This window comes from Microtus pennsylvanicus, chromosome 10 (assembly GCF_037038515.1).
Source record: "Microtus pennsylvanicus isolate mMicPen1 chromosome 10, mMicPen1.hap1, whole genome shotgun sequence".
Classification (NCBI taxonomy): Eukaryota; Metazoa; Chordata; class Mammalia; order Rodentia; family Cricetidae; genus Microtus; species Microtus pennsylvanicus.
This window is the reverse complement of record NC_134588.1, coordinates 107,136,983-107,160,535: the sequence shown is the minus strand read 5'-3', so window position 1 is coordinate 107,160,535 and position 23,553 is coordinate 107,136,983. Positions and strand designations below refer to the sequence as shown.

Here is a 23,553-nt window from a genome sequence, read left to right as displayed (position 1 = left end):
AGAATCAAACAGTAAAGGCATCATGACTTGTCTCTTGATGAGAATAAAGCAGCTAGTGAAAAACAACCCAAAACTTGTAAGTCCAGCGCCAGAGCTTTCTTGACTGCTGCTCAGTGTCACGTGCTGTGTGAAGACTGTGTGTTCTGTAACGTTTACCTGGGAACTCGCCAAGCCCCTCAGTGTCACGTGCTGTGTGAAGACTGTTCTGTAACGTTTACCTGGGAACTCACCAAGCCCCTCAGTGTAGTGCTGTGTACACAGGTGACTTTAAGTTACCGCAAATGTAGTTTGGATTCAATTTTGTTTTATTAAGGTGCTATTACACAACACTATCTTTGAAGCCAAACAACTGCCATGGCATCAGCCCAGCCAACGTGCAAAGATGGTCACAGGTAGGTTTGTTCATATTATTAAATCTAATAAGAAAGCCGGGAAGCATAGACAAGTTACAGAAGGTGTGTAACAGGTCAGAGTTCAATATGCTTAAATCAGTGGGGTTAATTGATCTACTCTGTCACAATAACAAGGACTGGCTTAAAGAACAAAGTCATATCACAATAAAGTTTTAAGCATTTGATCCCCCCCCCCCCATATCTACATATTACTCAAAAGTACCAGACTGACTGACATGACTTTTCTAAGTGTTCAGGAACCATACCTGGAGACTAAAATGGTCGGAGGGATTAATAAAAGGGAGGATATTTCCGCCTTTCTCAAGGTCAGCTAGGTCCCAAGGGACCTCTGAGTTATAACTGTAGGGGATCTAACCTGTTCTCTTATTCAGGGAGGCTTTGGAGAAGCCATCCAGTCAGTCCTAACTGTGGTCAGTCTACAGAGAGGCCTGTAAGCCGAGGGAAATTTCCTCCATGCTTCCACAGATAAAGCCATGGGCAAGCAGGGATTCCACCCTCATGTAGATGGAACAACTGTAAAAGAAAGGCCAGAGGAGCTAGAGGTTCGTCTCAAGCCCCGGTGGCCCCTGAGGAGCAGACCTTGAGTGGCCTTCACAGGTAGAGAAGTGATTGCTTTAGCACACACAGCAGGCTCGCATCACCAAAGATTACAATGATTGCTGCGTTTCCTTCTTAGACACTAGGGCTTAGTCCTCAGGAGGTGTTGTTCAGACAGTATTTCTCACTAATGATCAGAAAAATGCTGCCCAGAAGTAGGACCTCATGGTCCTGGTTCAATTCAACACAGCAGTGCCTACCTGCAGCTATGAGAGACAGAAATTAAAGGAGATAAAGCTTAGCAAACTGGCCAGTTCTGTTTTCATTCCCAAAGGTATAAAACTTTTGGCAAAGCAGGAAAATGCATGTTAAGATGTGTGTAGTTGAGACAAGGGGTAGAAGTGTTTAATCCCGGTCTCTTTGACACTTAAGGGTGGCGACTAACTAGGAGCTGCTGTGCCTCAAGTTTGGATGACAGTCAGTACCCTGGAAGAACAGGAGCCGTAGACTATTGGATTATGGGAGTAAATAGTGGCTTTTAAGCAAAATAAGTGTTTGTCCTTCATAAAGGTCCACAAGATATTGTCACATAAACTAGGAAAAATTTCCTAAGACTTTTAAGACTGAAGAAAAGGTTTTCTGATAGTGTTTTCCAGGAAGAGAAATTAATAATTTATGAAAAGTTGACTGACGATCTCACAGGTTTTAGTTCTGTAACAAGCGAAGGTTTTCCAGCTGTCACAGCCTGGGTTGTGGGCATGAGCTGCTTGGCCCTTAGGAGCAGCTAGGAGAGCTGCAAGCTGCTGAACCACACCTGCTCTGTGGGATCCTTTCCCACGTGATGTGTGTTTCAGTGTGGAGCTGTGACTGCTAGCACGGGTATTGCTTATGGGTTTTCAGTCTCCTCTTAGCAGACTTGCTTGTGTTTAACCAGTGGCATCTCATTGCTGATAACAAGTGTGTACCGTCTTGAAATGGCCCAGTGTCACCAGCTGAACCCAGAGAACTGCTTGCTTTATCATCCACAAAACCAGGAGGCAATGCAAGCATCTACATGTTGATAGAATTCCTTATCTGAGACAATCAGAGAAGTAATAGTTCTTAGGTCCTCATAGGAAAAATTGAAAAATTAAAAAAAATTTGCTTCTTTGTTGTTTTTTTGCTTCTTTGTTGTTTTTCAGCTTTTATGATATGTTGTGATAACTGGAAAAAACAGGGTACAGACCATGCACCCCAGGTTTCCTTGTTACAACTTCCATTCTTTACAGGTGGGTGTCGGTGAAGGTGGTGTGTTCCTTGGTTACTGAGCTGAAACCCTTGATGGCATTCATTAGTTCCTCTTCGTCCACATACTGAAAAGCAAACCAGTCATTGGTTACAGTACTTCCTGTCAGTAATATTCGCTCCTCACAGTCTCTCACTGTGATATAAAACATATTCAGGGAATTAAAAGCTGCCTACTATGTTCAAGACTGGTATGTGGATTCAGATTTAGACGTTCCTCTAAATTCCCTTCCCTGAAGGAATCACACACACACACATGTGAGCTGCCAGCTAGCTCAGCACACAGGTAGAGGTCACACTGTACAAGATCTTAGCCTCTGTGAGCCTCGGTTAACTAGAGAGTAGGGAAATTTAGAATCGGTGTATATGTAGTTTTTTTATTTAAAAAACTTCATTCAAAAAGAGTAAAAGCCAGGACACAAGCTATTATGCCTTGTTGCTCCCTGCTCTGTGTGCTGCCTTTATCAACAGGGTTAATGTTATGATTTCATACAAGCAGCAGCTTGCCAGGGGTTGTTGGCACCATTACAGGGTCCACTGCCTCCTGCATACTGCCCTTTACTAGGACTGGCACACCAAGCAAGCCAAGCTCGGGGCCATTATTTTCAGTGGTCTCAGTTAAAGCCTATGATCACAGTCTCACAAAAAGACAGCTCCTGTGTCCTTGGTTTGGCCCCACTCACCTCTGACCTTACACTCCTTCTGTAACTGTGGTAACAGCCCTTCCTAGACTGCGTGAGGATTATGTGAAATGTTCCATTTGTGTCTTCATTGTTGCATTGAGTACATTTATATGTTTTAACAAAAAAATTCATTTAACAATCACCCCAGCCATTTAAAGCCTACAACATAATTGGGCAGGTGCTATAGGGAGTGCTCAAGGGCCGTGGCATGTGGATAGGAAGCAACTCACCAGTCCACTGCTGTGGCCCATAATAGTTTCCCAGAGCGAGTCGTCCGCCAAGCCCTTCTTGTCTGGAATGTCCATGAGCTGGCTGACGCTGCGGTGGAGAGAACCCTGGGTGTAGGCCTGGCTGATTTGGCTTTGACTTGGGATCCGCAGTATGGACACACTTCGGCTGCTCCGAATGCTCAAAGGCGTCCCAGACCGAGGGATTCTGGTGTCAGCCAATCCCTGAAAAGGAAAGCAGCTGTTGGAGATGGGCGGATAACAGAATACTTGAACTTGGGAGCTGTGAGCCCCTGGACTGCCATGCCTAGCAGTGAACCCAGGGGGCGGGACTGGATTAAGGTACTCTCTAACTATACACTGACATAGAGCCTACCTGTCTCTTCAACTTCTCTTCCCTCTCGTCGAAAGTTAATCTATGTTGTTCATGGTTGCCCAATAGATATTTCATTTTCAGAGTTCTGCTCCGGTATAGGAAGTGATCCCTCCTCCTCCTCTCCCCCATATTAACCTTCTTGTAGGAATCTAGAGTCCATAAGTCATCAGCTCTGTCATTACCACCAGCAAGGCAAAAATCTCGCTAATTATAAGATGTGATCTTAGGGTAAATCCTAGCTGACGGAAACAGCCAGTTTCTGATTTAATGTCCCATCAGTGAAATATTTCTGCTTCTCCATGGACAGTCAACACAGCATGCAAAAATCACACGGCATCCGTGCAGCACACAGAGGTACCTCAAAGTGCATGGTGTAACTTTTTAGGGTGACATTGCTGGTCACATCAGATATATCAGCCACAGAGTCAAACTGAGAATAAAAAACAAATGGGTGCATCAATCTTTGTTGAATGCTGTTTCAGGGGTTTAGAGCCAAGATGGCCAAGAAGTACCCTTCACACAGGTCTACCACAGAGAAGAGTTTGAGTCACTAGTGGGAAACTTTAAAGGACAGAGGATGAATTCTGCAAAGCGAAGCGGTGAGAACCCCAAAGAGCAAGAACAACCAGTTGAAGGTGCCCTAGAGGCTAGAGAGTTGCAGTGTGTGACATTGTCACCAAGGTCCTGGCCAGTATGGAACCAAATTCTGCTGGCGTCATGTGAGCAAGTGCCAGTAATGTAGACCATCGCAGCAAACAGCAACCCAAGAGAGACATCCATGGTACTTACAGCTCCCCAGCTAGGGCTGTGTTCATTGACAGACCCCCTTCGCTAGCATGGGCAAGGCCTTGCGCTCAGTCTTGGCACAAATTTAAAAAGAGAAACGATTCCTATGAACCAAGGAAGGTACTCTCTGAGTTGCCCTCCCCAGAACTCAAGCAACAATAACAGCCCCTTCTTGATGACATCTTGGCAGTCAAATAATAGACTCCACACAAAGCATTGGGCCCTTGAGTACCTGCACCTTCCTGGAAGGAAGATTGCTCTCACAGGATCCTGCAGTATAAAGTCTGGTACCCACTGTGGCAACAAGCTCATGAATTGGGAAGGACCTTTCTACACCACAGTTGGACTGTACTGACTGCTGAAAATCCCTGGTCTCATCCACGCTCACACAGCTAGAGCTGATAAGGTTCCAGAAAAGCCGGCAGGTAGCTCTAGGAACACACCTATCTTTCACCGCCTGTGAGCTAGGGGAGTTCCCGTCTCATCCAACAACTTCGGAATAGCAGGGACATGCTAGTTGCATCTGTGCCTTTGGGTGCTACGCCCCGTGACTACAGAAACATAGTAGCCAGTGGCTCTAACCAGTCAGCACCTGTACTTCATAACAGGATCTATAGACGTTCTCCCTCCTAGTTGGGAATTTTAAGACTGTAGCTATGGGGAGAAAAGGGCTCCCTGGGGATCAGGGAAAGAGTCCGTGTACATCAAATCCTGAACAGTGTTACCCTCTCAACAGCTCTCCCTACAGAAACATCTCCTTCCAGGACTATTTGAGACCAAATTCACAAGCCTCAGAACTGCCTGTATTGGCTTGTGAAACCAGTTTGGCAGAACACATGCCTAAATGAAAATGTTATATACACTAGATGACCGAGGGAATGAACATCACGGCCTATGGACTTAGGGCTATACTTGCTGATGCCCTGTGAGCTTGTCTTCTGCCACTGTCATTACATACAAAACCTAGGGAAATCCGTAACTGCTAGCACCTTCTTGGCTTATCTGTGGTACCTGCAAAAGGCCCCAGCCTACACCCTGGGGCTCAAGAACTATCACACCTGTGTCTCAATCCTTGGCACCACCTGTGCTTATCCCAAGGAATTTAGTCCTCCCCGTACCCATGTCACCTAGATTGTCAGCTGCTCACCAATCTCAGTGTTACTAGAGCTGACTCTGTTGGGCCTAAAGACACATACCCTTCTAAGCCCATGTCTACCTCAAGTCAAATAAGTACCACCATGAACTGCCGCCGTCTAGACTGTTAGAGACTGTTTTTAAGCTCCCTTATAACTAAATGTTTCAAACTGTTATCCAATATCACATATAAACAACAAAACCCTTTCATATAAAACTGGAAGAGAAATGTTACAGTAGGCATAAATCTAAGGACATAAACACGAGAGGATGCCAATTCTTAGTAAGAACTCTCCAAGAACACATCTAAATTTGAAGAAAATCTAAAACATGCCTGAAACTAAGCACAATCCTAAAGAAACGGAGGTTCAAACACAGATGAATAGCACAAAGCAATGATGGGACAATGCAGAAGGTAAGCAAGGAATCCATTTAAAGAACCAATCAGGAGTCTCTCATGAATGAAATGAAAAATTATGAAGGAACTTCCCACACTAGCGGATGTTAAGATGAAAGTGAACCAAGAATGATGAAACTAACAAGACCTCTAGTGATCTAACACTTGCATTTTGAGACTTAGAGAAAGTGAAGAAAGGGAGAAAGGTACTGAAAAAAAACTATTTCATAAAATAATGCCTGACAATTTCCCAGGCGCTGGTGGTGGTTGGGGGTGGAGGGGTCTGTGAAATACTGACTTTCTGGGTAGGACGAAGCTGTTGGCAGTCAAAATTCTAGAATGCATCACTACTATCAGAAGAGTTATAGGCAGTTGGTGGCTGCTGAGAGAGGGAAACATACTCTTATTTGGGGATGTGGCCACTGTAGGTCCATGCCCCACTGGATGGACCCACACATCCGTGCATATGTGGGCATCACTAGTTGTATTGGGGTTTGTGTTAATAGCAAATTAAAAAGGAAAGCATGAAGTTTCGAAGAAGATTTGGGGAGTGGGGATTAGAGAGATAATGGTGAATGGATATGATCAATATATTGTATAAATACATAAATACAATATCTTTTAAAAATCCTCAGAGATATGGATATTCAGATTTATGTCCTAGTCTGAAAGACATCCCAAAGTAGCTTCATCCAGAATAGACCTTAAGGATATATATTGTGTAGTTGACCAAGAATTCTCAAAATATTAAGGGGCTACTCAGATCTATAGCAGGATTTTCACAGAAAACTTACAGCTAGAAGAGAATGATATTACATTTTTAAAATACAGTTGAGGAAACTAAGTAAAGTCCCAGATAAGAAGGAACTTAGGGAATTCTTTGCCAACACTAGGAAATCCTAACTAGAAACGAAGGGATGGTAGCTGCTGTCATGAAAATAAGACTCATTGAAATAGCATCCCAAAGATTTAAACTTAGATGCTGCCAAACAAATAAATAAAATACAGTTATTAAAATGACAGGAATAAGTTAGTTTATCAATAACATTCTTGCCCATAAATGGATTAAATTCACCAATCAAAAAATATAGATTGGCAGAATTAAGAATTGAAAGTCAGATATAGTGGTATATAATATAATATATACATATATAAGTAAATGGTATCCAGAAGCAGGATTATGAGTTGCAAACTATCTTTGGCATTCCTAGTTATTAAAAAAACAAGAACAAGCCACAAAAATCCTAGAACCTAACTGTATGCTGCCTATAAGAAACTCAATTGCTTTACTATAAAGATACACCAAGTATACCAAAAATAAAAGTTTGGGAAAAGATATGTCACACAAAATGGGAACCAAAAATGATCTGAGCTTCCTAGTTCAGAGTTGTAATCCCTGGTAGTTGGGGGACTGAAGCAGGTGGATCACAAATTCAAGGCCACCCTGGGCAGACAAAGGAAATCTTATATTAACCCCCCCCCAAAGGGGGTGGGGGAGGACAGATGTGGCCCAGTGGCATAATGTTTTCCTGGTATGTTCAAGGTCTTAGGTTCAGGAAAAGCTGCCTTCATTTCAGATAAAAACAGATACTAAAATCTTTACAAAGAGGCAATTATAGTGAGAAAGGAATCTGCTCAACGAGATGGCAGAAAAAGTGTAAATATATGTAAATGTCCTAGTCTGAATGAGAATGGTCCCCAGTTGGTGGAATTGTTTGGAAAGGATTAGGAGGTGTGGCCTTGGTGGAAGAGGTGTATTACTTAGGGGGTGGGTTTTGAGGTTTCAAAGGGTGTAGCCATTTCCATTTACTTCCCCACACCATGGTTTTCTCAGCTTGTAAGCTCTCCTTTGCTGCTCCAGTGCCATGCATGCCTGCTACTATGTTTCCTGCCATGATGATCATGAACTCTCCAAAACTGTTAAGCAAGCCCCCAGTTAAATCCTTTCTAAGTTTCCCTGGTCATGGTGCTTCTCCACAGCAATAGAAAAGTAACTAAGACAATGCCCAACATGAGACTTTCCAATACAAAGTAAAGTTAGCTCTAACGTGAAAGATTAATTCAGTAGGAGCTGGACATTTCAACACTCAAACTTCCTCATTGGGCACATCATGCAAATGCAAAATTATCAAAGAAACATCTGCATTGAACCATACTTTAAAGCAAACACTCCTAACAGTTACCGAACATTTCATCCAGCAGCAGCACACAGATTCCCCTCATCAGGATCTTGTGGATAGAGCAGTTAAATCTCAACAAAGCACAGGTCTACTCAGACTGTAGATTAAAACTGCAATCTAAGAATACCAGGAGCAATAGAAATCAGCAACTGGTGTGGAAACAACAGGATTCTTTCATTTGGGACTGGGAAGATGACTGTAAGGATTGTTCATGGCCCTTAAGGGCCCGAGCTTTGTTCCCAGCTATTACTACAGCTCCAGGGGAATCTGACACCTTCGGGCCTCTGCAGCCACCTGCACTCACTTACATACAAACATACAAGCATATAGTTAAAAACAAAATCTCTAAAAAACATTAACTCTCTCCTCTAAAATATCTTGGATCTGATGATGGCTTTACTGAAAGCATTTAAAGGATAGCTACTTCTCATACTTTGAAAACTATCCCAGAAATTCAAATTGACCAAACTCTTTCAAACTCTTTATGAGGCTAACATTACCTGGGTCCTGAAACCAATACAATAGAGCATACACTGCTATTGCACACAAAAATAGCTGTAGACTCATATTCCCAATGGACAAAGAAGCAAACATTCTCATTACATATTAGTGATCAAAGTTCAAGTTGATGCTTACATACCATAAGACCTGAACCAATATTCCAGCCTGCATGCAAACTGCATAAGATACTAATCTTTAACTCCTTTTAGAAGTCAGCTGGGCGTTGGTGGCACACACCTTTAATCCCAGCACTCAGGAGGCAGAGGCAGATGGATCTCTGTGAGTTCAAGGCCAGCCTGGTCTTCAGAGTGAGTTCCAGGATAGGCTCTAAAACTATAGAGAAACCCTATCTTGAATAAACAAAGAAAGAAACAAAGAGAGAGGGGAAGGGAAGGGAAGGGAAGGAAAGGGAAGGAAAAGAAAGGAAAGGAAAGGAAAGGAAAGGAAAGGAAAGGAAAGGAAAGGAAAGGAAGAACATATTATTAGAAATTGCCTTATAAAATAACATTTCTTTTTTCACATCAAAAAGAACATATACCATGATCAGTTTGAGCTGGTCCCAGGCATGCAAGAATGGTTCAACATGTACAAATGAAAAAAAAAGTGATATACTGCATCAACAGAAGAAAGAGCAGAAAACCATAGGGTTCATTTTGCAGAAAAGGCATTTGATAAAATTCATGTAAAATTACCAAATAATTGCACACATAATCATACCTCCATAGAATAAAGAGCATTTATAATAAAGGCTATCATATACTCGGGCACAAGGTAAAAGCTTTCTTTTGGAAAAAAGACAATGCTGCCCATCCTTACCACTGTTAACATAGCACTGAAAGGAAGTCATGGCAAGAGCTACTAAACAAAAGGCTAAAGGATATCTAAATGGGAAAGGACAAGGTTAATTTATCCATGTTTGCATAAATACTTCACCAGAAAGCATTAGAATGATAAGAGAATTTATAAAAGCGAAAAGCAGGTCACACCAGGAAAAAGCTTGCTTTCCCTACATACCACATGGGTTTCCCCTGGTGGGTAGACACTCAGTGGGGTCATTCGTTTCTGAAGAGGCACTAGGGGAGGTCTCTCTCTGATGCATGGCTCCCTGTGGATTTTTCTTTGTAGGATCAGGGACAGGAAAATAGCCAGCAAGATCAGTCCCAGCAAGGCAATCACCACAAAGAACCACAGCTCACTGTAGAACTCTGTGCTCTTGGTCCCTGCTCCCTTCTTTTCTCCAGGAGTTGTCAGCACTAGGTAGGCCTGAAAAACATGGGACAAGAAAAAGATTCTTTCTGTAAGTGGTCTCATGGCTCACGATGCTGCTACTGGAGAGTGAAATGAGTCTCATGTGCTTGTTTCTAACTACACGTGAGCTAGAGCTGGTTTGCAGTGCCGCAAGGATAGCACTGCAGATCACTGATACGTTACAGGGATGCAGCCGACAGTCACAGCACTGCAGGTCAACATTGCCTTACAGGGATGCAGCCAGCAGTCACAGCGCTGCAGGTCAGGTCACCATCGCCTTACAGGGATGCAGCCTGCAGTCAGTGCTGCAGGTCACCACCACCTTACAGGGATGCGGCCAGCAGTCAGTGCTGCAGGTCACCATCGCCTTACAGGGATGCAGCCAGCAGTCACAGCGCTGCAGGTCACCATCACCTTACAGGGATGCGGCCAGCAGTCAGTGCTGCAGGTCACCATCACCTTACAGGGATGCAGCCTGCAGTCACAGCGCTGCAGGTCACCACCACCTTACAGGGATGCAGCCAGCAGTCAGTGCTGCAGGTCACCATCGCCTTACAGGGATGCAGCCTGCAGTCAGTGCTGCAGGTCACCACCACCTTACAGGGATGCGGCCAGCAGTCAGTGCTGCAGGTCACCATCACCTTACAGGGATGCAGCCAGCAGTCACAGCGCTGCAGGTCACCATCACCTTACAGGGATGCAGCAGACAGTCACAGCACTGCAGGTCAACATTGCCTTACAGGGATGCAGTCACAGCACTGCAGGTCACCATCGCCTTACAGCCATGCAGCCTGCAGTCACAGCGCTGCAGGTCACCAATATGTTACAGCGATGCAGCCAGCAGTCACAGCGCTGCAGATCACCATCACCTTACAGGGATGCAGTCACAGCACTGCAGGTCACCATCGCCTTACAGCCATGCAGCCTGCAGTCACAGCGCTGCAGGTCACCAATATGTTACAGCGATGCAGTAAGCAGTCACAGCGCTGCAGGTCACCATCGCCTTACAGGGATGCGGCCAGCAGTCACAGCGCTGCAGGTCACCATTGCCTTACAGGGATGCGGCCAGCAGTCAGCGCTGCAGGTCACCAATATGTTACAGCGATGCAGCCAGCAGTCAGTGCTGCAGGTCACCATCACCTTACAGGGATGCGGCCAGCAGTCAGTGCTGCAGGTCACCATTGCCTTACAGGGATGCGGCCAGCAGTCACAGCGCTGCAGGTCACCATCACCTTACAGGGATGCAGCAGACAGTCACAGCGCTGCAGGCCACCATCACCTTACAGGGATGCGGCCAGCAGTCAGTGCTGCAGGTCACCATCACCTTACAGGGATGCAGCCAGCAGTCAGTGCTGCAGGTCACCATCACCTTACAGGGATGCGGCCAGCAGTCAGTGCTGCAGGTCACCATTGCCTTACAGGGATGCGGCCAGCAGTCACAGCGCTGCAGGTCACCATCACCTTACAGGGATGCAGCAGACAGTCACAGCGCTGCAGGCCACCAATACATTACAGGGATGCAGCAGACAGTCACAGCGCTGCAGGTCACCAATATGTTACAGCGATGCAGCAGACAGTCACAGCGCTGCAGGTCACCATCACCTTACAGGGATGCGGCCAGCAGTCAGTGCTGCAGGTCACCATCACCTTACAGGGATGCAGCCAGCAGTCACAGCGCTGCAGGTCACCATCACCTTACAGGGATGCAGCAGACAGTCACAGCGCTGCAGGTCAGGTCACCATTGCCTTACAGCGATGCAGCCATCAGTCAGTGCTGCAGGTCACCAATATGTTACAGCGATGCAGCCAGCAGTCAGTGCTGCAGGTCACCAATATGTTACAGCGATGCAGCCAGCAGTCAGTGCTGCAGGTCACCATCACCTTACAGGGATGCAGCCAGCAGTCAGTGCTGCAGGTCACCATCGCCTTACAGGGATGCAGACAGCAGTCAGCGCTGCAGGTCACCATCACCTTACAGGGATGCGGCCAGCAGTCAGTGCTGCAGGTCACCATCGCCTTACAGCGATGCAGCCAGCAGTCACAGCGCTGCAGGTCACCATTGCCTTACAGGGATGCAGCCAGCAGTCACAGCGCTGCAGATCACCAATACATTACAGGGATGCAGCCTGCAGTCACAGCGCTGCAGGTCACCATCACCTTACAGGGATGCAGCCAGCAGTCAGTGCTGCAGGTCACCATCACCTTACAGGGATGCAGACAGCAGTCAGTGCTGCAGGTCACCATCGCCTTACAGGGATGCAGACAGCAGTCAGTGCTGCAGGTCACCACTACCTTACAGCGATGCAGCCAGCAGTCACAGCGCTGCAGGTCACCATCGCCTTACAGGGATGCAGCCAGCAGTCAGTGCTGCAGGTCACCACTACCTTACAGCGATGCAGCCAGCAGTCACAGCGCTGCAGATCACCATCACCTTACAGGGATGCAGTAAGCAGTCACAGCGCTGCAGGTCACCATCGCCTTACAGGGATGCGGCCAGCAGTCACAGCGCTGCAGGTCAGGTCACCATTGCCTTACAGGGATGCAGTCAGCAGTCACAGCGCTGCAGGTCACCAATATGTTACAGCGATGCAGCCAGCAGTCACAGCGCTGCAGGTCACCATCGCCTTACAGGGATGCAGTCACAGCCCTGCAGATCACCAATACATTAAGGGATGCAGTAAGCAGTCACAGCCACCATCGCTTTAGAAAGGTGCTTGGTAGTCATGAGACAGTAAACTGGATTTGGAGACATCAGATCTTCTCATTTGTGAATGTCAGCAGCCCATTCTAACAATTTCCCCGTGCCTTGTCACCTGCCCTGTAATCACCCAAAGCTCTGTAAAATCGGCATCTCAAATGCACTGGGGGTGTGTCCTATGGAGGGAAGTAGCAGTAAGACCACTTCCTGGATCTGTTTGTGTGCCAACGTTGGTGTTACCGTCTTAGCCCACAGCCAGTCAAAGCTCGCATTCAGGGAGGGTTCCAGTTGGGATCTGTGTGGAATGCTTGCTCGCTCGCTGGGACAGTGACAGGTAACTAGATCATCAAGGTTCTTGTGTCACCAGTGGGCAAATCCATTATTGAGTTTGTGGCTTAGCAGGCTGTTGAGAGGTGGGCCTGGTCGGAGGAAGTAGGTCGCTGCAGGCATGGCTTGAAGGGTGTACTTGGTCCAGACCCATTTGTCTCTGCTTTGTGGTTGCCATGAAGTATGAGACAAGCTTCTATGCTCCGTCACATGCTTCTCACCACAGTGTTCAGCCTCAGACTCGGAGACAAGAGGGCCACGTGACCGTCGATGGAAATCTCTGAAACAGGATTCCCAAATAGGCTTCCTTGACGTTGATTTTCTTGGGTCTTCTGCTGCACTGAAGGAAAGCTAAATAACATGAGGAGAAGTTAGGATTTCTGAATATGGAAATTAAGTAGTCATAGGATTATCTGATCTTCTGCATGGGGGACAGGAAGGGGCACACGGGAAAGGCGGCTATGGGGTCCCTACTGAAGAGTATAAGGCAGTGTAATCATGCCACCAGGCTGGATGACTGAGCGGGAGAGGATCTTAGATCAGCTACCCATCCCCTCACTGAGAACAGCTTCGAGGCTCACAAACTGTCAAACAGCCGCCACCTGGGTTGGCCAGAATCTGAAAGCTGAAGCCCCGCCCTCTGAATGCCAATGCTATTAGCAGAGGATAAGCTCTCTGCTCCTGGGATACCCCCCTGTTTCCAGGAGATCAGGACCAGAGAGTAGGGAATTCCATACACAGGGGAGTCATAGAAGGTGACGCAAACTAATTTTGAACCCCAAGAGGTGGCTACACCTCTGTGAGCCCAACTCTACTTCTGATCAGTGACATAGTTTGAAAAGTCACTGACGCTCCTGGCCTCTCCTCACATCTGAAATCAAAAATTGAAGACAAAGCTCCAGCAGGTTAACAGCCTCTTCACAGCCAACCAGGGTGTGGTGTTGGGAAATGGAACTGTGGCTGTGTACAAGAAGGGTTAAGTTCCCGTGTGTGTGGCATGGGGCTGGGACCCCAGAGACTGATCCGATGGGCTATGTGTGCTCTTTGCTCAGGAGTACGTGGGGAATGAAGGGCAGGGTGCCCGAGGGGAACCTCAGAGGGGAAAGCTCACAGCAGTAGGAGACACAGTTCCTGCCTCTTCCCCTGCTCGGAGGCTGCCTCCAGGCAACGGAGCAGGAACTCTTTAGAAATTATATCACAAAAATTAAAACTGACTAGAGAAAACGGCTGAGCAGCACACCCCTGAGCCGGCACAGTCCACAGTTTCTCCCCCATGCTCTGCCAAGAGCTCGCCTCCAGACTAGAGAGCCACCCTCAGCCCAGGGTCCACAGTGGGAAATTCCATCTGTACTCACAAGCTGACTGGAAGTTCTGCCCTGTGACAAAGGCTGAAACGGGATCGCCTGGCCTTCCCTCTTTCTTTCAGACTACACTTTTACTTTAGGGTTCCTGCCTTGCTCATCCAGTGCCAGAGGCGTAGTCAGGGGATGAGTTCTGGTGGGGGGGAGCTGGATATAAAGAAACCTGGTCTTGATGTGCAGTATGGACCAGTCAGCAGGTGCTGCTGGGTCCCAGTGTCACAGCCACCGGACAGGACATCTTTAAATGACACAATCCCCATGCCCTCCCTTCTGTGTGTGTCGGCAACCCTAGGATCTGTGTAATTAGCAGCACACGGAGCCAAAGAAACACAGTTGAAGAAAATGTCTGGGGCCAGGAGTTGATAGGAAAACCACATTTGGGCAAGTGAGCAACACAATGTTCGCAGAACACTCCTGAGTAAATCCCTATGTCCTCCACTGTCCGACTGGGCAACTGGATTTTTTTTTATCAAATGAAGTCCTTTCTGTCTCACAGCTCTGAATAAAATGAGATTAGCTATATTGCAGGGACCATGTTAAGTCTGAGATATATGGTTATACCCAAATAAACATAGCATGGAAATGGGATACCTAGTGTGTGTGTGTGTGTGTGTGTGTGTGTGTGTGTGTGTGTGTGTGTGTGTTGGATGGAAACACACAGACATCAGAGGACAGCTTTGTGTGTCAGTCCTTGTAGTTTGCTAGCTGTCCTGTGAGCTTCTGGGGACTCTCCTGTCCCCACTTCTCATTTGGCCTTGGAAGCACTGAGATTGCAAACTATGCTACCCTATGTGGCTGTACGTGGGTTCTGGGGACTCACACTTAGGCCCTCGTGAATGTGTGCTAAGTGCCTTCCTCACTGAGCCACCTCCTTGGCCCTTACGTCATCATACCTTGAGAAGGATGCAGACAGAAAGGTCCCCAGTTCACCGTTTTAGGCTCTGACGCCAGTACCTCATTTGCCCCTCAGGATGTGAATTGACCACCCACTGTCGCCCATCTTCTCATCTTCCCTAGAGCCCCTCTCTGCTACCTTTCTGTATATGATATCATGAGAGTCTTCAGATAAAATATTTGTTCAGAAGAGAGGTTTAGTCCTGTCTCTCTGATGTTTGCCACACACTCGACAACTCACTGCCTTGGCTTTTGAAAATAATATGAACTCCCTGTCTAATAGAAGTTTCATCAGGATCTGTAAAGTGTTCTTCCTTTTCTTTCTGATTTTAATGGCACCCTACAGTTTCTGCAAAAAGAGGCTACAGTGAATGTGTTCGCAGTGTCTGCATGCAGATATCCGCCTGGCCCTGGAGGAAAGTGAGGAGCTGCTACACTGAACACAAGACAAGAGAAATGCTTACCACATCCAGTAGTGGCGTCATACTGGAACAATGAAGTCCTAACACTTCTGATGTCTGTTGTGCAGGCGACCTGAAAGAAGAAAGCTAGACAAAAGAAAGAACCGGTCAATCTCTAGTGTGAGCATCAGCTAACAGGTGTCATTGGGAAAGAGCAATGAAAATGAGACTCCAGAGCAAACTGAGTGCTAATGTCACATGTGATGATCAGTTCTGATGGTGGGGGGTGGTTAGGATGGCATTAACTGATGCGGGAAGAAAGCGGGCGGTGCCATTTCCATTTCCTGGTTTGGGGTTCTGGCCCTTAGAAGGGTAGAGCAAGCTGCTGAGTATCATCCATGCATCCATTCATTCTCTCTGCTCTAGGCTGCCCGAAATGTGAAATGTGACCAACCATTCATTTCATGCTCCTGCTGCCTTGACCTCCCCTCAGTGATGGACTGGAACCTGGACCCGTGAGCTGACACAAGCCTTCTCTCCCCTTAACTCCCTCTTGTTACAGTATCTTTGTTTTCATCACGGCAACAGAAGCGACTAGGATGCTGGTTTCAATGCCCCTGCTTCTGCAAAGGCGTATGACATCCCAGCAGTGACTGTTCCTAGAGCAAGGCTGCTGCAAAGGAGGGGCGCAGTGAAGAGGCTTGCCACATGCTCTTGCCATGTGCTCCTGTACCACAGACCCAAAGCTGTGCCAGCAGACAACAAGTGAGAGCCATCGACAAGCCGGAATAAAAACCTTCTCTTGGGCCTGTGTTAGAGCAATGACAAGCTAATACCTAATATGCATATTTCTAATTAAAAAGTCAATCAGCGGAAGAGCTGCATAATGGCAGCATATCCGTAAGGGTGGAGTGGGAGATCTGAGCTTCTACCTGGGCAGCAAAGCATCACCGTGTCAGAGGAGTCACAGCCCACAGATGAGCGGATCTTGCTCCACAGTGGGTCTACACCTTTTCCTTGAAGGGCAGCTCAGAAGGAAACTTGGGAATCCACGATCCAAATTTCTGTGTCAATTGCCAGGACCCTGTGCCTCTTTCAAGGTCACACAGATGGTCCGAGGCCTGCTCAGGTAGAACCCAGATCCGCCAACTGTCGGGCCATCTTCTTTCTATAGCAGGCTGCCCAGGTGGCCAAGAGCTGTGACGGGGTGTTGTGGCTCACTCAGGGGGAAACTTGGTATCTTATCCGTCAGCTGAAACAGGTTTCTCAAGGACCCAAATGCTCCTGGGTTAATTTACTATATAAATCCGATATACCTTTCAAATGATTCTGTATCCACCAGCCGTGTGACCACACAGGTTACTTCAAAATCTGAAGCACCTTGTGGCGCCTTTCTTATTCCAACTGAAAAACTGAGACAAAGAAGTAATGCGACTGGAGACGGGGATGGAGTAGAATCCTAGAAGAAAAGGGGGTCCGTGAGAGGATTGATCCTATGAGGTTTGAGGAGCCCCTCACCCAGGGATCTGGGGATGGAGATGGTCCTTGTGTGCTCTGGTATCGTTTTTGTTACTTGGATAAACACTATGACAAAAGCAAACTGGAGAGGGAAGGCTTTATCGGGCCCTTACTTCCCGGTTACCCTCCATCGTTGGGGAGTGAGAACGCGGACTGAAGTAGAACTGTGGCAGAGTATCGTTTGCTGCCTTCTTCTCTCTGGCTTGCTGACCAGTTGTTCAGTATGGCCTGTGCCCCTGTGCCTAGGAATGGCACCTCCACATGGCACTTGTTCCTACATCAGGAAAATCAAGCAATCAAGGAAATGCCCCACCGACATGCCCACGGGCCAAGCTGATGAAGGCAATCCTTACAATGAGGATCCCTCGTCCCAGATGACTCTCAGGTGTTCCAAGTTGATGGTGAAAACTGACCAGCACACCGATGATGGTGTTGTTTGCAAGTGGGGGTACAGCAAGGAACCCCATAAATTTTCAGAGTGTTCACCGCGTTAGCTTATTGCGGTTTGTCTTGTGAAATGATCCTGCCCGCTGGGAGACAGCACTGCCCCTGGAAGTATCCAGTAACAAACAGGAAGGAGACACATATTTAATCTGACTGTAAGATTTCTACACCAGAGGCCACATAAACCAAGGAACTTTGATGCCAAATCTCTTCAGGTTGCCTTTCTGGTTTAACATCTCATAAATCTGGGAACACCTTACACAGAACGGAACGTGAGTTACTGACTTTTGTCCACAGTCTTTGGCGTGTAGAGGGCGGTGTCCAGGTCACTGTACACCCATTGTCCTCCGTCGGTGACCATGTATTCCTATAGCTGGCCATTGGACACACACTGTGGATTCATCACTGTCCACTGAAGACAGGGCTTGGTACTGAGGCTCTGTGGGAAGCAAAGCACAGGTCGTAGAAATGGGAACTTGTGGATGGATGCACAGGGTGCTTTAAGAAGAGTGTAAACAACAATATATGGAATCAGCCACCCAACCAACCAACCAGAAACAACCCTGGGTGTTGCTAGAAACCCACTAAAAATAATAAACTGGTGTGGGAGGCAAGAAGACAGCCAGTCAGAACACGTGTGAAATGCAGACTCAGCAGCTTTGGCTGCTTCTGATCAATGGAGACCGCTATTTTATAAATAAAACTATTAACACACATGGGTTTGCTTAGCAACATAGCCCGGGGCTCATATTTTGCTGCATTTTTCCCTCTTTTAACGGATAAAGTGTCCTTAATACTATTAACTATAGTACATGGCTATTTTTCATATCAAATCAATATTTATTGCTATGAAGCCCCAAGGACTAGATGAAGTCAATTTTTTTTTTTTTGCACCAAACCAAACTGCTTAGACGGTGAATTATGTCCTTTTGGCACCCATTCATTTTTAAAGGTTTTTCTTGAACTGTTAGTTTGTTTTCTAAGCTAGTTAAAAGGCCTTGCAAACAGCAATCCGAGCATAATAATTTACTCTCTGACTAATCAATCAATAGTGGAGCACATTAGTATAGAATCAGGCTGGGCTCTCCTAAGTATGATGTCAGTTCTAGAAGCAAGTTGGTGTGCCTTTTGCAGAGTGTTCTCTTAAAGAAAGCTTGACTGCAGCTTGCCCTTAATGTAAACACATTGTTAAGGGAACAACTGGAGTCCCTAACATATCACCTTTCAGGGTGGAAGAGATCTCCTTCAAGAGACCTTGTTTTCTCCAAAATAATCAAGATATTTATAAGTCATTAAGATCTATGTATATCTTCAGTTAGCTGTTAAGAAAGGAAAGGTGTGAATATATTGACTACATTACTGATGAGACATTATAGCAAAGTAAGGGATAATTACGTTTTGTAACATGGTTTAGATCCCAAAGACACAGTGTTGCAGGATATATGTGTTTGAGTTAATTAAATAAAATCAACCTTAGGTAAGGAGGCGGATCCAGCAACTACTTGACAGAAAGTAACCATAGAGAGTCAGAGGGGGTTCAGAAAACAGACAGAGACACACACAGAAGTAGGAGACAGGGACTTTGAGTGTGGCAGTGCTTTTGACTTTGGAATGATGGAAGACATTCTGAGATGCTGGCAAAGAGAGAAGGTCAGCTAGTTGCTCCTCAACCTCTCTGAGCTAGCAGATTTTCACACCCCAGCCTCTGACTCCTGAGTCTTTATTGGTAAATTGAACAATAGAGATTTAGTTCAAAACTTTGGTGGCAGGGGCAGGAGGCAGATCCAGTGGCATGTAGAACTCTCACTGAGCTACTGCCTGGCCTGAAAAGTGGGCAGTTCCTGGCTGAAACAGCAGTAGATTCAAGTGCAGTCACTGTGCTGGCAGAAAAACATATTGGTACCCCAATGTGGGCTTGTCAATCAAATTAGCATTTCTAAGAATCAAACTCTCTGAACTTGACTATATTTACAGGACAATAAATGCTACGATTCTTAACATTTTTCATAATATTACATATTTACTGTTATCCGTCCACCCAGGATTCTGTGCCCTATTGTAGCAGAACAACGGATCATCCACCCCCATCCCCTCTCATCTGTGCGCTGAGTGCTGCCTTGCTATAACCTGGAACCCTCCATGATGGGAGCATCGTCCACGGGAGTGGGCAAGCACATTTTTCTCATGGCAGGACTGGCTGTTGATCATTTCTACTGTTCTGCTCTCCACCGAGAGCAGCCCAGGCAGAGACTGGATATGTCCCCAAGCCCTTGAGTGAGCATCAATGTGCTCTCATACCCTCTACGACTGCCCACACTGCTTAAAGTCATGTTCTAGTTTGTGCTCTCCGATCCGTGTTTTCTTGCAGGGTACATAATGAGCTATATATAGCACACTGGTGTTTAGAGACCCACATTTTAGTCATTTCTTGCAAGTTTTCGTATCTATGGATTCAGTACTGAATTGAGAGGACCTCTCTCCTTAGTGTTGGTCTAGTATTTAGATGTTTCTTCCCTGGGAAGGAAGGATAGCAAACAAAGTAGGAAGCAAGGGAGAATGGGTGTTTTTGTTCACTTTGTTCTTTCAGTGCAAAAGCAAAGTAGCAACCTTCAGGACTCAAAGAATTGGTTGTACCCTCCATCCCTCATCTGGATGCTCCTTGGCCTTCTGGCCGATACTGACAGTGAACAGGATAGCTGCCTCATGGGCACATCATAAAGGAGGCTGTAAATTTAGACAGCAGACACTGAGAGTTGCCACAGTATGCTCTGATTATCATATGGACAGCAGGAACCTAAATGTTGTCCACAGAAATGAGAAATGATATTTTGGAGGAGTCTAAGGTACCTTGCCAAGGACCGGAACAGAGAAAGTGTGGGTCAGAGAATGAATTAGGAATGGTTCAGGAAGGAAGTGACCCTCGCTAATCAGCCTTCATTTGGGACTGTAGTCTTTAAGTGAGTGAACCCTACTGAAGGAAGGACTTAAGCAAAAGGAGGAAAGGGAAAGTAGTAGAAAGGCTTGGAGCCAGGTTTACAACCAAGACAAGAAAACCAACTGATAAGACTAATCCCAGGGGCAGGAGGCGACCTGGAGGTGCTTGTCATGAGAACTAGAATTACACAGAACATTCCCGGATAGTCAATGAGGGAGCCAAGGGGGGTGGTGGTGTTGAAACAGTCCCGTAGTCATCAATATGGAGGTCAAGGACAAACCGTGGGGAAGTAGAAGGGTCTGGGGAAGGGACAAATGGAGATGCTCATGTAAATTGATCTTTGGAAAAGGGTTGTGGTGCCAGGAGAGGGAACCAGGTTTATTAGCATCAGGAGAGAAGTGGCTTTCCAGCCAGGTGTACACGGAGGGGACCGGGTATGGTCTCAGGCTCAGGCTGAAGGTAGATAAGGTCAGATGCAGGCGCACGTCTGTTGACTTGTGATTCCTACCAGCCTCTGCGAAGTTAGCAGTGGAGATCAGGTCTGGCTGTGGGTGTGTGCAGAGCAAGTGTGAAAGACCCTCCCATACTTGAAAGACCCCCGTGCCCACGTACTATGTTAAACTCTGCTGAAAATTTAGCTGCCCCCCCCCCAGCCGATGCTAAAACTGGTTATCTATGGGTTGCAGACTCACTGACTAGGCTAAGAAGAGGGAATACTCCACCCCCCAAGACATCCTACCTAAACTGTCAACTGGCTGCAGGGTGCTCTATCTAGCTTTGTGGTTTTTCGGGACTGAGGAGAGGGAATACTCCACCCCCAAGACATTCTATCATCTAAACTGTCAACTGGCTGCAGGGTGTTTTATCTGTCTTTATGGTTTTTCGGGGAAATTGGAGAATAGACGTGGGGCCATTCCCAGGATGAGCTAAGCCCACCAATTTGAGAGCCAATGAAATGCTTGTGCTATACTACCCTCTTATGTAATCATTTTTCCCTATAAATATGGCTGTTTGAATTTGCCCCGGGTGCTCAGTTGGCGTAAGCTGCTGGTGCACCCACAGGCTCCTATGTAATCAATAAAGACACCTCTTGCTGATTGCATCTGTTGGCCTGAATTATTGAGTCTGGGGGAATTCTCCCATCGCCCTTGAAAATGAGGGTCTTTCAAGTGGAGGCTTGCATGAGTTAGGTCGGAGAGGAAGATGTTCAAGTGACCTGGGAACAGGAATGCTGAGGGGTGGTGGGCCGCTGAGCATAGTGGTGCTGGCTTTCTATCATCCCACTCGCTACTCGTGGGGTCTGCCCTGTCACTCAGGTCAGCTCAAGGTCAAGGTTAACCTGGGGTCTAGGTCTAGGAGCTCCCGTGAATGTCCCCCGGAATTCTAGAACACAATCCACAGACTTTGAAATTGCCGAAGGCTTTTAAGTGACAATGGTTTTAAATGACAGAAAGAATACAAACCAAATATTGTCAAGTATAAAAAGCCAAGTGTGAGCTGGGCGGTGGTGGTGGCTCGCCTTTAATCCCAGCATGGAAGGCAGAGGCAGGCAGATCTCTGTGAGTTCGAGACCAGCCTGGTCTACCAGAACTAGTTCCAGGACAGGCTCCAGAGCCACAGAGAAACCCTGTCTCAAAAAACAAAAACAAACAAACAAAAAAGCCAAGTGTGAAAATTTTAGTTATACTATGATTTCAGATACAATAAAAACCATCTAAGTAGAGAAGAATGGGGTGATCAACTCAACCATTGAAAGCTGTTGCCTCTAAGTGGTGGGATTACTGGTAGGACTGGCTTCCTGTTTATGTAACCCCTTGGGTACACAGGCCTCCCAAGGAGGAGTCCTGGGTTCAGCCTGATGTTGGGTTCTTGATTTATTGGAATTCTGAGTAAGTTTTGAACCAGGAACTCTGTATTTTCATTTCTTATTGCATCCCACAAATTATGTTTCTGCTTCTGATAGTGATGTTATTCCCAATACCTTTCCTAACTTTCATGTATGTGTGAGCATGTGTGAAGAGCAGCATAGTTGTGTGGGTGTGTGTACCGTGTGTACCTGCTGTTATGCCCAGATCAGAGTCCCCCCCAAAGCCAACTAGGAAACCAAGTCCTGTATGTAAAAGCACAGAGCCTTTCTTCTTAAATAAGTTTGCAAACTTGGATTCTCAGAGTTTGTTTTTTCTAGTAGCAAAAGTAGGGGTGAGGGATTTCTAAGGTTCTGTACCCCTGATTGGCTGACATTTGTCTAGGGGTGTCCTGGTGAAAAGCAATGGGGGTGTATTGGCAGGTGGTTCTATCTGCAATGGTTGGAATGTTAGGAATTTTCTTTGGATGGTCTGTTCCTGGGTGGTGCAAGCTTACGGCTTTTCCTGGAACCTGGTTCTGCTGGCTATGACAGCTGTGTGGCCTGAGCCCCACATGTGGCCAGGCAGCCCTAGGCCCCACATGGCCTGGGCCCCATTATGTGTGGCCAGGATGCCCTGGGACCCACGAATGCGTCTAGGGAAAGCAGAGGTTGGTAGTGCTGGTAGGCTGTCTCAGGCTCTGTTCCCCTGTTTTTTGAGTCAAGAACTCTGAGTGACTTGGAGCTCACCGAGTAGGTATGACTGGTAGCAAACTCAGAAACCACCTAGGCGCCTCCCCAGTGCTAGGACAAAGAGTGTCACTCCATCTAGGGTTTTTTCATTTGGGTTCTGGAGACCTGCCTGAGGTTCTCAGGCTTTCTGTGATTGAACTATCTGCCCAGCCCCAATTTTCATTTACGTATGTGCCTGTATGTGTGTGTGTGTATATATTAGGAATGGAAGTCATTTTATAGAAATCTAATTAACTGGCTAACAGTTCATTGCATGTCCATCTTATGATCTTCTTGACATGCCATATCTCACTGCTTTGGGGAAGTACATGGATAAAGGGAGGGGAAGCATCTCTGAGCAGTGGGCTTAGCCAGGCATGGTGGAACACCTGTAATCCCAGGGTTTGGGAGATGGAGACAGGAAATTGCTGCAGGCTTGAGGCCAGCCTAGTCTACATAGTAAGTTCCAGACCAGCCTGGACTGCCGACTTGCCCTGGTTTTTCTCTGGTTGTCACCTACACGGTGTCTCAGTGGCAGCCCATGCCACCGAACACAGGCCTTACAGTCCCACTGGCATCCCCGTTCTCACGCGGGATCTCCTGTGCCAGGTACCGGCCATCAGTGTATCTGCAC

General features: G+C 46.7%; 1 protein-coding gene across 1 annotated transcript in view; it reads right to left on the bottom strand.

Annotated features, from left to right (window-relative positions):
- Positions 1–291: 291 nt before the first annotated feature.
- The window catches only part of Ush2a (usherin), a 663,496-nt gene continuing 640,234 nt past the window's right edge, over positions 292–23,553 (bottom strand). Inside the window, 7 exon segments of the mRNA XM_075987373.1 lie at positions 292–2,302; positions 3,148–3,369; positions 9,533–9,781; positions 15,491–15,594; positions 17,695–17,798; positions 17,800–17,848; positions 23,492–23,547. Coding sequence (XP_075843488.1) covers positions 2,213–2,302; positions 3,148–3,369; positions 9,533–9,781; positions 15,491–15,594; positions 17,695–17,798; positions 17,800–17,848; positions 23,492–23,547 — 874 coding nt within the window. The 3' untranslated portion in view covers positions 292–2,212.